This window comes from Sciurus vulgaris (assembly GCF_902686455.1).
Source record: "Sciurus vulgaris genome assembly, chromosome: 17".
Taxonomy (NCBI): Eukaryota; Metazoa; Chordata; class Mammalia; order Rodentia; family Sciuridae; genus Sciurus; species Sciurus vulgaris.
Window position 1 is genome coordinate 58,057,266 of NC_136478.1, and position 16,543 is coordinate 58,073,808.

At 49.7% G+C, this 16,543-nt stretch overlaps 1 protein-coding gene across 5 annotated transcripts in view; it reads right to left on the reverse strand.

The window, feature by feature from the left end:
* The window catches only part of LIG1 (DNA ligase 1), a 32,277-nt gene that overhangs the window by 15,584 nt on the left and 150 nt on the right, over positions 1-16,543 (reverse strand). Inside the window, exons 1-9 of one of the 5 annotated variants that reach the window (XM_079119042.1) lie at positions 16,489-16,512; positions 11,631-11,689; positions 10,391-10,480; positions 7,960-8,095; positions 7,330-7,456; positions 4,780-4,890; positions 2,535-2,642; positions 1,712-1,837; positions 1,388-1,463 (exon numbers count right to left, since the gene is read on the reverse strand). In XM_079119042.1, the coding sequence (XP_078975168.1) occupies positions 1,388-1,463; positions 1,712-1,837; positions 2,535-2,642; positions 4,780-4,890; positions 7,330-7,456; positions 7,960-8,095; positions 10,391-10,480; positions 11,631-11,647 (791 nt within the window). In that variant the 5' untranslated portion in view covers positions 11,648-11,689; positions 16,489-16,512. Of the gene's footprint in view, positions 1-1,387; positions 1,464-1,711; positions 1,838-2,534; positions 2,643-4,779; positions 4,891-7,329; positions 7,457-7,959; positions 8,096-10,390; positions 10,481-11,630; positions 11,690-15,205; positions 15,388-16,006; positions 16,167-16,488; positions 16,513-16,543 lie in introns of those variants that run through there. The other 4 variants (XM_079119044.1, XM_079119040.1, XM_079119043.1 and 1 more) reach the window with 4 other exon arrangements.

Here is a 16,543-nt window from a genome sequence, read left to right on the forward strand (position 1 = left end):
CAGCCTGGATCATGCCCCCACCTCCTTCAGGTCTTTTACTCAAATTTCATGTTACCCAGTGGGGCCTTCCTAACTCCCCTGACCCCTGCAGCCCGCTCCTCCCAGTTGCTCTCCCTGGCCCTTACCTGCCCATTCTCCACTACAAACTTATTGCCACATGACATACTCTGCTCACTTGCTGTTTACACTCTGCTATTATCTGGATCTGGAATGTCCCTCAGAGGTTTGCCAGACACTTGATCTCCAGGGCAGCAATATTCAGAGATGGGGCTCTTGGTAGTGACTGGACCTCGAGAGCAGAGCGACCCTGGTCCTGAGGGAAGGAGCGTGTAATCTGGTGGGGGAGGCCCTTGGCCATGGGACTGGACATAAGGAACACTTGTCCTCGGTGCTGGGGACACACACCGGCTCTGATGGAGGGAAGCGGGAGGGGCACCTGGTTTCCTTGAGGTGAGAGACGAGGAGCCTGAGGGCAGAGTGGGCTGGGGACAGTGTTCGAGGCAGGGCCCCTGTATTCAGAAGCAGGGAAACTGGTGGGAAAAGGTGTGCTGGGGGAGCAAGGAGGAGCCTGGCCCTGGCAGGAGCTGGGAAGCAAGGTGGGCAGGCAATCTCGAGGGCCCCAAGGAGCCCAGCACTCATCCTGGGTGCTGGGGACCCACAGATGGGTTCTGAGAAGGCAAGGATGGGGGTCTGATCTTAGTACTTTAGGGGGCATTATCTGTCCACCCTCTGATCATCCAATACTTCTGTCTGTCTATGAGATGTCATGGATGGGCCCAGGCATCTTCTCTTCCAAGAACTAACACTTAGAATGAAATGGTTGCTTAAATCTTCACTGTCCCACGACCCCAACACAGTGTGGGCATCAGGGGGCCAGGACAGGGAGGGGTGGCTCTGTGGTCTAACCCCATGCGTAGGCCACCCAGGACTATAGAGAAGGACTCAGGACCAGAGGCATCCTCCAAATATGGTGGGTTCAGTGTAACTGGAACAGAGGGGAAGGCTGGAGATGGAGTGGACGCTCAGTGGCCAAAGGGCTTAGACTTTGTCCTGGGGACACTGGGAAGCCATTTGAGGCAGGGTCAATTATAGGTGTTACAAAGATGCTCCCAGCCCTGTGGGGGTCAGACAGGATGGCAGACTGGAGGCTGGAGGGCAGGGTGGGCCCACTCCACCCGACGCTTTGAGCATGTGAGTTAAGAATGGCTTTGCCACCGGAGCCACATGTGGCCAGCAAAGCTGGAGACATTTATTACCTAATGCTCTCCAGAGGAGAGAACCAACATGCCAAGCCCTGCACGAGGAGGAAGCGGGAGCCGAGTGGGCCATGGGATGGAGAGGAGGGAACATGCCCAGGAGACACTGGTGAGACCAAACACCGACTCACCCCTTGGCCTCGTTCTTTCCCGGAGCACCTGACTCCTCTTCTTTCACTTTTGTTTTGACAGTCGGTTTCCGGGGGGCTAGGAATGAAGCCAGGAACAGTGGGTGTTTTTACCTGACAGCCACTGCCTCCCGTCCTGCACCCAGCATCACTCTGACATTCGGGGTAGTTACTCAGGGTGGCGATCACTCAGGGCAATGGGTTACAACAGTGGGTCAGACTTTCTAGTCAGAGGGACAGACAGAAAGACCGGCTGTGCTCTCTGGAGATAGACCTACTCGCCTTCTGCCTGCACAGCCCAGGGAGAGGAGGGGAAGAGACACTCACTGAAGAAACTGCTGAGCGTCCTGGGGGCTCTGGGGGGAGGCTTGCTCCGGTCCTCTTCCTGTGACCTCTGCTGGCTGACCGCCTCAGGTGCAGCAGTGCTTTCTGTCTTTGCTGGGGTCTCTGCTTCTAAGTAATAGAGGGCAGACAGTGATGCCCACTGATTCCACCTCTAGACTTGTTGCCCTTTGACCCCCCAGGTAATTTTGCCTGGTGGGAAATGTAGCTAATTCTCCCATTTTCCCTTCTGCAGCCCAGGCTTTGAGCCTCTTGGGCCTGGTGTTTACTCCCCGGTGCTGACTACTGGAATCAAAGAAGTTGGCCTGAAACTGGAGGCCTAGGAGTGGTGAAAAGAAGTCACGACACGGCTGGAAGAGAAGGTCTCCCTTCTCCTGCAGTTGCAGGCAATCAGATTTAACACGGCATCACTAGAACGTCCCTGCAGTGCTGTCTCTGATGTGGGTTCGGGGACACTGAGTGCAGCGCCTGTACCATGGCCTGTGAAGTCCGACCTCTAGAGGCCTCTAACTTGGATTGTAGGGCCCACTCAATGAATCACTGCTCAATGAATCCATTTAATTGGCACCTAAGACATCTAAAAGCTATAAATACTGGTAACTGGTTCCTTCCTCTTTTCCCACAGATCTGGGGAAGAAATAACTATATAAAAAAAAGAGCCCGATGTATCGATGAAGAATCCGATTCTCCCAGATTTTGCATACAAGCAACAAGCTGAAGAATCCACACCTGAGTAAATTAACCATCCCCCAGACTCCAACCCAAAAACCAGGGTGATGGGGCAGGGGGAGGAGGATCAAAAACTCACTGGGAGGTTCTGGAGGGTCAGGGGGTGTCTTAGGGTGCTTGCCTTCCTCTTCTTCCTCCATCTCTACAACTTCAGCCTCTGTGGGGCTTTCTCTTGGGGACTCTGTTTCTGATGACACAGAAAAATCAGAGAGCAAAACACGACTTTGATACCCCAGATGCTCTGTTGTTCATTCTTATACCAATCAAGTGTAGCTGCCCTCTGCATCTGTGAATTCAATACACATATTTTTAAAAAAAGTACATCTACACTGAACACGGACCACTTATTTTTATTGTCACTATTGCCTAAGAACCCAGTGTCAAGTCTTCTCATGGTGTTCACGTTATGCCAGGTACTCTGAATCATCTTGAGATGATTTACAGAGTATGACAAGAAGGGTGTAGGCTCTGTGCAGATACTGTGCCATTTCATGTAAGGGACCAGAGCACCCTGGATTCTGGTGTCTGTGGGTTTCCAGTAACCAGTACCACAGACACAAAGGGATGACTGTCCCTGTAAAGTGTGGGGGGTTGTCAGCTCCTGGTTGACCATGAGCTGCGGGGACTTCTGAAGAAATCCAAGCCCAATGTTCGCCTGTGCAGTGGAAAAACAAATGCAAATCTTCTCATAAACTATTCTTTGAAAATAACTCACCTCAAAATAGAATTTGAAAGGGTTCAAAATGCATATGATAGCCTGTTATACACAAAAAACAAAATTTTTGAAAACTGACAAAAAAACCATACCTCTAGGCCAACCATAAAAACTGTACATGCTAACTGGGAAAAATACGCCTCAACAGACAGAGGCTACCCACCCTTCCATCCCTGGGCAACCACAATGACTAAAACTTCCTAATTTTATGGTAAAATTTATTACTGACTAGAAAGTGCCAATAGAAAATTCAGTCTCCACCAAATGTGATCTGCCATGGATAAACTGAGCCCAATAGAGATCTTTCACGAAAGAAATGAAAACCTGGTGTGGTGAAGGCTGTGTGGCTGGAGGAACCTACTCCAGGTCCCCAGTGGTCAATAATCAGGTCCCCAGGGCTGCTTCTGCATGCAGGAAACTCCCTGAGGAGCGTCAGGGCAGTTCCCGTTCTCAGGGGAAACCCAGTGACATCGTTGGACAGTCTAGCACTGCCAGCTTGGCCTGTTTCAGTTTTCAGTATTGCTAGTTGGTCTGATGTAGCATAGGGTTCCCTGTCCTTGGATTTAATGAACCAGACATCAAAAATACTTGAGGAAAACATGTACAGACATTTTTCTTGTTGTCACTCCCTCAAAAGCACAGTGCAACAACTATTTACACAGCATTTACATTGTATCAGGAGAACATATGTAGGTTCTATGCAATTGCCACACCATCTTATGTAAGAGGTTTGTACATTGGCATATTTTAGTACCCAAGGAAGGGTCCTGGAACCAATTCTCTCAGATATGAAGGGAGACTGTGTGAGATCATATTCCTCTCAACAACACTGCATCTCTGCACGCTTGGGTCTTTGCTGGCTGCTATTCTAAGAATCAAGTACTAGGGAGGTGTGGTGGTGCACACCTACAATCCAAGGAACTCAGGAGTCTTTGGCAGGAGGAACACAAGTTGAAGGTCAGCCTCTACAACTTAGTGAGATCCTATCTCAAAATAAAAAGGGCTGGGGATGTGGTTCAAGTGGTAAATCACTCTTAAGTTCAATTCACAGTAACAAACAAACAAACAAAAATTACTGTGCTGAGACCAATGTGGAACAGGAAATCATGAGGGTCGGTTTTCTATTGTCTTTCATTCTGAGATGCTGTGTAGTAGCCAGGGCACCTCCCATTAGTAATGTCTGTGGTTAAAAATAAAATACAAGTATTATTTTTCTTTCAATGTGTGTGTATTTTAGTAGTTGTTCAGACAACTACTGAATAAATGGAACTCCTAAGGTATTAGCTGAGGGGTAATACCTTAAAATTACCAAGACACTAAGGGTACTGTGAACCAAGAAAGTTTAGAAATCTCTACTTTGTGGTAAAATGTTCAAGGAAAAAGAAATATTTTCCATAAAATTAATATCAAAACACTAGACTTGGCCAAACACCAGCATTCCAAAATGCTTCCAAGAGCAAAGCTCCTGTGCTATGTGTGGAATTCTGACTGATGTGCCTGGATTCTTGGATACAGGCACCAAATCAGGGAGGGTGAGACTTTTCACTCCTCCCCAGCCCTCCAGACCCCACCATGCCTGGGAGCAGACGCATGCGTACAGCGCTCTCACCTCCTGAGGCCTCACCTTCCTCCAGCTTCCTCCTCTTGGGTTCTCTGTCCGTGTCCTCACTCTGCTCTTCCAGGACATCCTCAATTGATCGTTTTGGGAGCTGCTTCCGAGCTGGGAAGGCAGAGGGCTCAGTGTGGCTGTCCCTGCCCTTGAGAGAGCAGACCTCACTGACAGGGCCCCTGAGAAGAGTCTGGACCCTCTTGCCTTCTGCACCTGCCCACAGCCACTGCCCTAGTGCAGCCCTCATCCTTTAAGTCCTGCAGCTTCCTGGCTGGGTGACCTCAAGCAGGTTACTTAAACTTTCTGTACCTCCTTCTCCAACATTCGGAAATAATCCCAACAAGTAAACAGTGATCAGATGGATGTGGTGGCTTAGCACCTGACACCAGCAGGTGCTCACAGTACCCACTGGCCATCCCTGGGGTCCTACTATCTCTGTGTGTTCCAAATGGAAGCTTTATGGAAGCTCAGAAGTCTGAAAGTGGCAGGAAATACACAGGCCATGTGAAGGCCCTGCCCTAGTGACTGACAGGAATTGGGGCATGACCACCTAGCTCCCTTGAGCCTGGGGGTAACTTGAGGCCTACGTCTATGCTGTTCCCTAGTGTCACACAAAATGAGCTCCAGCTATCCACTGTGGTAATCAACCTCATAACATGTTCTGTGGCTGCTGCCCTTCCCTACGTCATGTCTGTGGTCTGGCCCCTCCCAAAGAAACATCTTGCACTTGAATCCTGCCTCAGGGCTTTAGAGTCTGCTTCTACAGGACCCCAAACACATGCGACCCGAGGGAAAGCACCGCTCAAAGGCAGCCACAGGCGTCTTCATGTTTATGGCCCATCTAGACCACTGCATCAGTTCCTCCCTGGTCTCCTGGCCCCCAGGAGCTCCTTCATACAGATGGACCTTCTATCAGCCACGGCAACACTGTTTCTCCCAGCTCAGAACCCTTCCAGACCCCCCAGTCCATTTTCCCAGGACAGGGTCTCCCGATGTCCACCTCACCCTCCTGAGTCTCTCCTCCTGAGCTAATTCCTCCACACCATCCTCCTGCTTAGCTTTCTCTTTCAGCTAAACCAGTAATGTACCAAACAAGCAGCTCCACTCACTGCAGGCCTCTGCACAGGTGATTCCTGCCTGGAGCATTCTCCACCTGCCTCTTCTCAGCACAGCCAGCCCTATCCCTTCTAAGACAGCCCAGCTGTCGCCTCCTCTGAGCTCCCAGGGTGCGCCTTGCCACAGCACTACCCAGGGTGACAGGCAGTGAGCACGTACATGACCTTAAACTGCAGAGCAGCCACTTAAAAAAAAAAAAAACTCAAAAGACCAAAAAAAAAAAAACAAAAAAACACAAACCCCAAAACAGGTAAACTTGGTTTCATCACATATTTTACTAAACTCAATACATCCAAAATGAAATCCCAACATGTCTGCAATAATAAAGTATTGGCATTCTTTTTTTAAGCCAAGTCTTCAAAACTGAATGGCATGACAGAACATCTCAACTTGGGCATACAGTCTTCATCAGAAATACTTTATCTGATTTTAGGTCTCATATAATTTACAATTGAAAAAGCAGATCCAACACATCCAAGTTGTTGCTAAAGCACTGCAAAATCTTCACTAACTAACTGAACCCCAAACAGGCTGAATTCCCTTATCCAAAATGCTTGGGACCAGAGGCGCCTCAGATTTTGGAGTTTTCATCTTTTACTCTTTGTATAAACTTTACCAGCTTAACTGATGTCATTCTCAAATGTTTCTCATTTCAGAGAGTCTCAGAATTTGGATTTTTAGATTAGGGATGCTCAGCTCATACTGGCTTTTGAATGTTAATCTAATCACAACGACTCAACAGTACACTTCAGCTCCTCAGCACTGTGCCCTCACTCCCAGTGCGCAGAGGGCCCCAGGTGCAGTGGGGACCCAAGCTTCCTGTGTCATGCACCTCTCCCTTTCCTTCCCCTCCCCTCAGGACAAAGGCACCCTTCTCAGGCTGGCTGTGCAGGACCTCCTCCACCTTCCACGCTCAGAGCCCTCAATCCTGCACTCCCTGTGCCAATACCCCAGACCCCCAGCAGCCCCAAGGATTTCCAACGCATGCTCTTCCTGCCTTAGTGCTCTTCCTTCCTCCTTTCCCAGTTGGCTCCTCTTTGCCCTTCTGGGCTCGGCTTGGTCAACCTGTCTACTAGAATTCTCCCTGAGCTCTGCAGCTTCCATCACTGCACACAACAATCACAACGACCAGTGTCCACTGAGGGCTGCCTGAGGGCAGGCAGGTCCGAGTGCTTTATACTAACTTCTTACCCCCAAGCCCCGGCATCTTGTGCCATTGGTGCTGTAAAGACTACCACTTCTGTAAGGGATGAAGTGACCAAGGCTCTGTGAAGATAAGTCATCTGCTCAAGGTCACACAGCCAGTGGATGGTGAGGCCATGCTCTTGACCCCAGTGCTGAGATCAGGGCCATGGTAAGGACGGCTGCCTGGTGCAAAAATTCTAGCTGGAAGAAAAATAGCAGCTGAAAGGGCAGGGGCCCTGGTGTCTTTACCCGTGCGACGCTTCGGGATCCCGGATGGGGAGATGTCCATGGGGGAGGTGTTGGAGAGGGAGGGGCTGTTCCCAGAAGACATGTCAGGACTGGGAGGAGAGCCTTGTGGGGAGTCTTGCACAGGCTTCTGGAAAGGGAAGAAAACAGCTCTAGAAGAGGGGAGGCAGGAGGGACCACCTGTCAAGCTCAGTTCCCCAACACCTGAGAGCAGCTGGGACTCAGAGCCTCTCTGTGCCTGGCCCTCAGAGCCTCTCTCCTTCCTGGCCCACAGTCCTGGCCCCAGTTCAGGCATCTTGTCCCACTGGGCCATCTCTCCATTTGTCGGCATAGTTTTTGGTGCCAGATTCTCCCCACCATGAACCCATTAACAATGTTGTTTAAGTAGCAGAATATGACATCCAGCTATGCACAGATGGCCCCAAGGAAATCCACGTTTCCCAGCTCCTTCCAGCCGGCCTGGTTGCAGGTCAAAGGACTGCATTTGGTGGCCTGCTGCACTGACACCTACAGCTCTGTGCTCCAGGGCACAACTAGGGCACCTGCCCCACTCCTGGGGAATGTCCCAGGTCCACAGGCAAATGGGAGTTAGGGTTTCTTCTGGTACGAAGGGGCAGGCTGATGGGGACCTACCTGGCCTTTGGGTGGGGTGAGGGCTTCATCCTCCTCCTCCCCGTCACTGCTCAGGACCCGGGCCAGCTTCCTTCCTGGCCTCTTCACTGGTGAGTCACTCTCGGGCAGCACTCCATTCCGCTCTTTCAGTGCCACTCTGGAAGAGAGGGCCATGTGGGCCTTAGGCAGCATGGCGGCACTGCCTCCAAAGCTCCAGCTGCCTCCCTCCGTTTCTCCCTTTCTGCCTTTCAAGCTGTCAGCAGATATTTTCTAGGTGCCTCCTTGGCACATGCTCCCTATCATTCATTCATTTCTCTGTCCCAGGTCTCCAGAGGCCCTCTTAGTGCCCATCCTGTGACAGGCCATACTTAGGGGCAGGGGCAAGGTTGGCTTTCCACATGCCCTAGGAGACAGTTTCTTTTAGTTATGGAAGCCCCTGAGTTTCTCCAAGGCTAAGCCACCAGGTCAAGGACTCTCCCCAGTCACCTTGCAGAAAGGTATGGCCAAGTGACAAGTTCTGACCAACAGGATGTAGGTGGCAGTGGAAGCTCGCAACCTGCTCCTGACTGCCATCCCTCTATGCTGCTGCACCCCAGAACTGACTGCCCACTCACAGACAATGCAGCTGAGGGCAGCAGCCTGGGCCCTCAGGACAGCCTGGCAGTACAGAGCCACCCGCCTGCCCAACACTGCCCCACAGCTCGGGGTCTCCTATGAGAGAAGGGTGACATTTACTTGAACTCACAGGGACTCAGGTAACTGTTAAAGCAGTCCAATCTGCTCCCTGACACTGACTCTGAGCTCCAGATCTGTGAGGGTCAGACACGGCCCCCATGATGCAGGGGCCATTCGTGCTGGAGGTCATGCAGGCACTGAGAATGTGGCCTGTGCCTCTGGGCTTCTGCAGGCAGAGCTCGCAGAGCTCACGGTCTGAACAGAGCGCCCAGCACTTACACAACTTTAGTGTGGACACTCACTTCATGGAACACCGTTATGAAGAATGCAAAAGGTTCATATGCAATGCCAAGAGATGATTCTATGGCTTTTAGGTTGAGAAAAACAAAAACAAAAACAAAAACAAAAAAAACGCCATGAACCTGGGAGGATGGTTATCCATTTTGCTCACCACTGAACCCTCAGGGTCTATAACATACTAGATACTTGATAGCTACTTTCTGAATAGTGAATCCAGAAATGTAAAGAAAAATTAGTGTTTGCCAACAACGCACAAGCAACTTGCATTTTCAATAGCCCTACTTTGTTATTTTAAAACTAACTAAAGGCACTTAAATTGCAAGTCTATTATGTCAGGCATCATGCCAGCTACTTGAGTGACCAGCTAGTCCCTGTTAGAAAGTGTGGGGAACATTCATTCATTCAAGGAGTATTTACTGAGAACCTGCAAAATGCCAATAACTGTGTTGGGTGAATTATCACAAACTAGCTAAAGCAGCTCCTCTGGGAAGTGAACACAGAAGAAGTTTAAATTTTTGCTTTATCTACTTCTCTGAGCTGATGTTTTTATAATTACCACGTATAACACCACACGTGGTGCTACCTGTTAAACAAAAATGTTTGCACACATGCACAAGGACACATAGATTACTCCTTGTAGCAGACTTGTTACAACCACAAAATGGAAACAACTAAAATACTCAGTAGTAGGGGAACACTAAACAATTTCTATAGAATGTCAATAAAATGGAGCACAGGCAGAGGGTGAAAGGAATAAGATGTGCCAGTGCTCATGGGTAGGAAAAAACCTCTACCTCACAAGTCAGTCAAAGCGACAGGTTAATGAAAGTGTACACAGATGTACACAGTATGATCTGTTTTTTCAAATTAAATAAACCATAGAAAATAAAACCAAATGCACATATAACTATAGCAATGTGTACACTAAAGGGCTAGATTTGAAAATCCAGGATGTTGGAAAAATTCATTACTTGATACTGGTCACTTACTGAGTACCTTTCACAAAGTACTGTTCTACAAAATGTACATCTGTTTCACTCATGGAATCTACCTCAGCCTGGTGTAGATTAGATATTCTATTCATCAAACGTGAGGAAACTGGGGCACAGAAAGCAAAACTGCACAGGGTCCTGACTGAAGGACAGGAATTAAATCTGGCTTAAGTACATGCTTTAGCCAGCTGACTGGCCCAAGGGTGATCAAATGACCCAGGCAAGGTCTTCCCTGAGACCATGTCCTTGTAGATAAGCCTAGTCTAGAATGAAGCCAAGACATGCAGAAACAGAGCCCTGAAGACAATTCTGAGGTCCTGGATCTAGCTGTGCCTGAAACTGGACCTGCCTTATGACTTCTAGCTACATGAATAAAAAAATTTCCTTTTGGAGCCTGAGATATTTTGAAGGAGATGTGTAAGACTTGCAACCCACAGAACTTTGACAACTGAGGGAATATCCCACATCCTGGTCCCTGTACATACTTTGGAGGGGGCTCCATCTCTCTGCTGTTGTTGGTTGTCTCCTTCTCAGGTTTCTTTGCTTTACCCTCTTTTGTGGGGTAGAAAAATGACCTGGAGGAACACAAGAGGGGGGGAAAAAGGAAATGATAACAGCACCAATACCCCTCCTATCTGCACTGCACCCTACAGTTTCTGAAATCCTTTCCAACCCGGCACAGATTTTTTTTTAAGCCTAAAAAAGGAGAGAAGGAGAAAAAAAAAAAAAAAAAAAAAAAAAAAAGAAGGAAGAAAAGGAAGCAAAGCAACAGAACATAAAGCAATTGAGGACCAACTACCCCAGATTCCTCACCGCATGGGAAAAATGCAACCTGGAATCCGTGTGAGCCACTGACTCCCAGATTTCTCCAGCAGTTGCCCAGATCTGCTTCTGTCTAGCATCCATTTCATGCTTCTGGTAAGGGCCCCTCCATTTTCCTCTTGGGATCTCTCTTCCCCTACAATTCTCTCGGCTCATATAAGCACAGCTGACCTTTCACCTACAGTCAGACACTGACACATAACCTAGGCTTGGCCAATCACACCTGTGGCCACAGTGGCTGCTCAGGGACAGGCACAGCCCTGAAACTTGACTATTCATTCAGGCACAGCAGGGAGAGAGACATCCTCTTTCCTCTGGGATTGCTAATCCGGGACAAGTCTGCCTAAGTGACAACAACATCAAAGATTGCAGAGCTGAACAAGAGTCAGAGTCCCAGTGACAAAGCTTTGGCAACTGGATCCCATTAAGCCTAAGGCTATTTACTCGAGGTTTCAACTAGGTAAGTCAAGTAGTCCTTTTCTTTCTCGCAGACCGCCTGCATTATTACTACAGGGTTTTTCAGCCTAGCAACTACTGCCTGAGGCCAGACCATGGCTTACCACATGGCAGTCCTATGCAGCAAAGGATGCTCAGTGCGTGCTGACTCCTGCCCACTAGGTACCAGTGCAAAGCCCCCATCCCTAAGCTGTTATAACCAGATGTTCCTGGGGCAGCGGGGGGTGGGTGGGGGTGTGTGGAAACAGCTTTGGTTAATACACTCCTATCTATAATACTCCCCTCCCCATTCTCCATCCTACTCCTGGCAATTATGACCTGAAATCTAATTTGAGTTCTAAGAAAAGGCCAGATCTGGAACAAGAAGCGGGGGGTGAGGGGGGGGGGGGGGTCTGAGTGCATGGTGGTGGGGTCGGGGGTGGGGGGACGGGACAGCAGGGTCCTTACATGATACTTCGCTGCATGATGGCACTGAATTCTCACTTCTTTTTTCTTGTCAGTTGTTCCTGAAACAGAAATCCACAAGACTTGAAGATACTGGTTGTACAGAGGCCAAAACAGAGAACTCTTCCTTAGGGAAAAAACTAAAGAACAAAACCACTCTCAGAAACAGGAGTCTCCTCTTCAAGAAGAAACTCCCATTTTTATGAACCAAAATGTATTTGCCAGTGAGATTTACTGGTGAAGAATAAATGTTGTACATCAGAGAAAAAGGGAAGGTGTCTCCTTTACCAAATGGAGACTGTTTCTCAACTAATACGAAGAATTCACTGAAGATATGAGGTTTTTGTTTTCCTTTCTTTTAAAGTTTTAAGGTTAGAGAAAAATTAGTTATAGGTGTTAGATAAAGTCCTGAATTGACTGAAATATGTAGTTAATAAAATCGCACCTACTGGTCTATAAAACTCAGCTGTTAAGCAAATTTCTAAAACATGTTGATTGAAATGAAGGGGAGGACACCAGGCAGTAAAAAAATCTAATGTTATGTAAAAAAGGAAGAGTATAAGTGTCTCTGATTCTACACGCACAGAACACGTCTGTTGGGAGAAAGCAACAGGTGATGCTGTGCTCTTGGGGGCAGTCACTAAGGGAGACTGTGTATCATGTACCCTCTGTGTGCAGGGCCACTTGAATACAGTATGCATTTGAAATGTGATTTTTAAAACTTAAGTATTTCTAACACAAATTTATTATTTAATGAAATCAGTAAGTCAGTAGGGTTTCTATAAAGCAACCTAACAGGATTCTTAATCTGGTGTCCACAGCACATTCCCATGACCCAGAAGTCCAAGAATATAATTCCAGAGGTCTATGAAATTTGATGAAAGAGAAATCACACCTTTTTTTTTTTTACCAATTTGGAAGTGAAACTGAATCTTATGAATACTGGCAATAAAGCCAAGAAGTAGCACAAGACCTCTGGGTAGGCAGCTGGAATCTCTGACATCTAGTGGGGTGATGCCAGTGGGGTCCTCTCTAGCATCTTGGACAACACTCTCTGTCCAACAGTGACACTTGCCTCTATGTCTGCCTCCATCTCCCACAGCCTCACCCAAAATAGCCCTGATTCCAGGAACTCAAACAGAATTTTGGAATCAGAAAACCTGAATTTCTAAACAGGGCTCCTTAAGGCCATTTGGGGAGCAAGTGAGCTATACTCCCTCCAGAACGGTTCACAAAGAAAAAGAGATTTGGGATCAGCCACCAAAATCCTGAGGAGAAAGGAGAGAAAGACACACTGACGACAGATGTTGCTGAGGACCCCCTGCAGAAACTCTGCGTTCTGTTATTCCAACTCACAACAACCCTGATACCAGTTAGGAAACTGAGGTACAGAGGAACAGGGACTCGACCAGACCAAGTTCCTTTCACCCCGACCTGCCTTCTCCACAGCTCACCCCTGAACCATAAGGTCAAGGAGCAAAGGAGGAAGAAAGTTAGCCACTGACCTGGAGTGAGAGAAACTGGTCACATTCCCAACTGATCCTCAAGTCAGCCCTTTAAGAGGTGTGATCAGTCCCACTTTCCACATGAAGGTACTGAGGACAGAGGGACATGGCTGAGGCTCCAGCAGGGCCTGGCACCCAGGTGTGGCTGGCTAAGAGCCCAAGCGCCTTTCTCTTTCCCCAGGGATTTCATGGCTGACCTGACATTGAAAGGCTGGTGGGGGACAAGGCGGCCGCCTGTCCTTGCCATTAGAATGGCAACACCAAGAAACACTCACACGTAGGCAAAGCGATGTGAGCACAGAGTTCCTCACTGAGCACCACCTGTAATGAGAAAACACTGGAAACTGATGGGACAGTCATCTGTAAGAAACAGGGGAGGGAGGTAGGGAGGGAGGATGAAGTGCTGGGGAATGATACTGGCCAAATTATGTTGTCATATGGTGTGCTTGTGTGAACACGTAACAACCAATCCCATCAATATGTACACCTGTAGTGCAACAATAAAATTGTGGGAAAATAAAAACAAAATAAAAAGAAAAATAAAGAAGGTCCCTAAACAGTGATCTAAAAACTGACAAATCTAAGATATGAACAACTTTTCCACTTCCTCCAGGCTCTTCCCTCTGGGCACTGCCTTGCTGTGTCCCAGCCCCTTGTTGCCCCACTGAGTGCTGAGAACACCACTGCCACCTCTGGAAGCCTCCCTGGGCACCTGCTGTAAGAGATGCTCACTCTTCTGACCTCTGGTGGTTAAAAGGTACTTTTCTCCTCACACATCTTTGGCTGACCCTGTGTTCTGGTGAGGATGATCTGAGTTTGTCTTCTAATCACACGTGGAGCTCGGAGAGATGGGGCTGTGCCTGATTTACCCCATCTCCAAAAATTATTTCCCAAACATCAGATATTCTTCATACCACTTTTGTAATTTCTACCATTACTGCATACATGCTGAGTTTTTTCACTTATTTTTTCTATAAACAGAAAAAGAAAAATAACTGGGAAAGCTCACAGGTTCCACTTAACAGTTGTGCAATAAGTAAGGAAGAAAGAAGAGTCGGGGTTCGAAGAAAAGACACAGGGAAAGAAAGAAATGAAGAAGAAATGAACAAATAAGCCAATCAAGAAACTTGACTAAAAACTTCTCAATTCCCAGCTCAGGGCTCAATGCCTGGCATGAAACACCACTTACCCACGAAGGTTGCCCACATATGTCTCTCACACCTCATGCTCCAGCCAGCTACACCCTCTGCTTCTAGTCATTTTCCTAAAGGAACTCAGCTCCTGTACTCACGCCTGGTGGTCAAGGCTTCCTCTTCACACTGGCCTTGCCCCATCCTGGTGCTCTTGCCCCTGCCTCCCTCACTTTGCAACTTTTACATGACGACAAACACCATAAAGCAGATTAATTCCACTGTCCACTTGCTCCATGCTTGCACCTGCAGAGCTGCTGACTGCTCCTGAAGCATCCCTGGGAACTGCCAGACATTTCCCTAGCCCATCAACTCTCCTGCTCCACCACACTGTGGAGAAAATGAAAGCAGTCAGGAGAGAAAGGCAAGCTTCCACACCACAGCCCACCTACATAACTACAACCCTGAAATGCTCTGGCTGCCTGCCACCAGGGGTGACTGAGGGAATGTGTACAGCAGCTCTGCCCAAGACTGTCAAACTCTGACAACGATCTGAATGTCCTCTGGGAAAAAGATGATTGGTACATATGTTGGAAAAGACTCTTCCCTGCCTGCAGAGTAAGTACTAAAAGTTCCTTTATAGCACTAAGCCACAAAAAGCAACAAATTACCGGTATGCTTCAGGGATAAGACAAAGCAGTGGTTGCTGGGGGAAGGATGGGCTGCAAGGCAATTTTTAGAGGTAACAACTGAAAGTTGATTGTGGCAGTTACATGACTCCACTTCTAGTTCAAAATCCACAGCAAAAAAATCCACACCAATGTCTTATACTTATTTAAAGACATTTTTTAAAGCCCTGGAGCTCCTGCTAACCAACACTTTCTCTCACACCCCAAACTCATGCACTAGTGAGACCCACTGGCTGTATCTCCAAATGACAAACCCAGTCCACCACAGCTGGCCACTCCATTGCTATGACACAGGTCAGGTCACCAGGGTTCCATCTCCTCCCACTTGGCTTAGCAGAAGCTCCCAAGTCCTCTCAGGCAGTCAGCAGGTAACATGATGCCCTCCTTACCTCCAGCACCCAAACCATTTCCTCAGGTCCTTTGCTACAACCAAACCGGCTGCCCACTGCTCCTCAGAATCACCCACAGCTCTTACCCCAAGCCTGGGCTGTCTGCAGAATCACCTCCTCCCTTCAGGCAGCTCTGTCTTATATGCGTCCTGGGTGGTTTCCGTGACTGCCCGGCCAAGGCCAAGGGCCCATCCCCTCACCTCGCCATTCCCTCACTATTCACAGTGGGAAGATGCAGCCTGAGGGCTCACAGAGGACACGGTCAAAAGGAAACTAAGGAGCCCTTCTTAGACTTGACCTTCCCGGGGCTGGGGCAACAGCTCAGTTGGTAGAGTGCTTACCTCATATGCACCCCCCTCCCCAAAAAAGAAAAGCAAGACTTGACCTTCCCAACCTTCCCTCATGCCCCCTCCCCCTCAGGTGGGAAGAAATGGGGCTGGAGGGCACGCAGGAACCCTGATCCCATTTTCCACAGTTCCCCCTTCGTTTTCCGAGGCCAGCCCCCTCTCCACATGTCCCTCTTCGCCCACTGCCTCCCCCTCGCCACTCCGGGCTTCCCCTCTGCCTCCTTGCTACACTGGGCCACAAGAGGCCCCGCGGCGCCCCCGGCGCACCTGTCCCCGCCGGGTGCCCTGTCCTGCTTCCTGCTTCCTCCCTGACACTTACCAGCCATGCGGAGGGTCAGCCCTCGTGCCCAGATTCTCCGGGGCCCCGAGGCCTCCACTGGACCTCGCCCTCAACGTCCCGCGGCCCCACCCTCGCGGCCCGCGTCCCGCGCGACGGCCCCGCGCTGACCCCGCCGGGCCTCGCCCCGGGTCCTCCAGGCGGCCCCGCCTCCACGGCGCTTCCCAACTGGCCACGCCCGCCACGAGCCTCTCCCCGTCCCCGTCCCCGCCCCGGCCCCTCGGCAGACCCAGTCGCGTACAGCCGGCTGCGGCCCTCGTCACCCACCGCCTGCCCCTCTCCGCCGGCGGCCAGCAGCCCGCTGCCCGCGCGCTCCCCTCTGCACCGCGATCCCGTTCGCCTCAGCGTCCCCATGCCGGCTCCTCAGCCGCCACCCCAACCCACCGAAGCCATGGGCCCGGAGCGTGCGGCACGCTTGCGGTCCCCAGCCCCAGCCCCAGCCCCGCGCCCGCGGCCCCGCTTGCCTCGCGCCGCTCCGCGCGCCGCAGCCCCGGACGCCGCACTCAGCTCGGCGCCGCG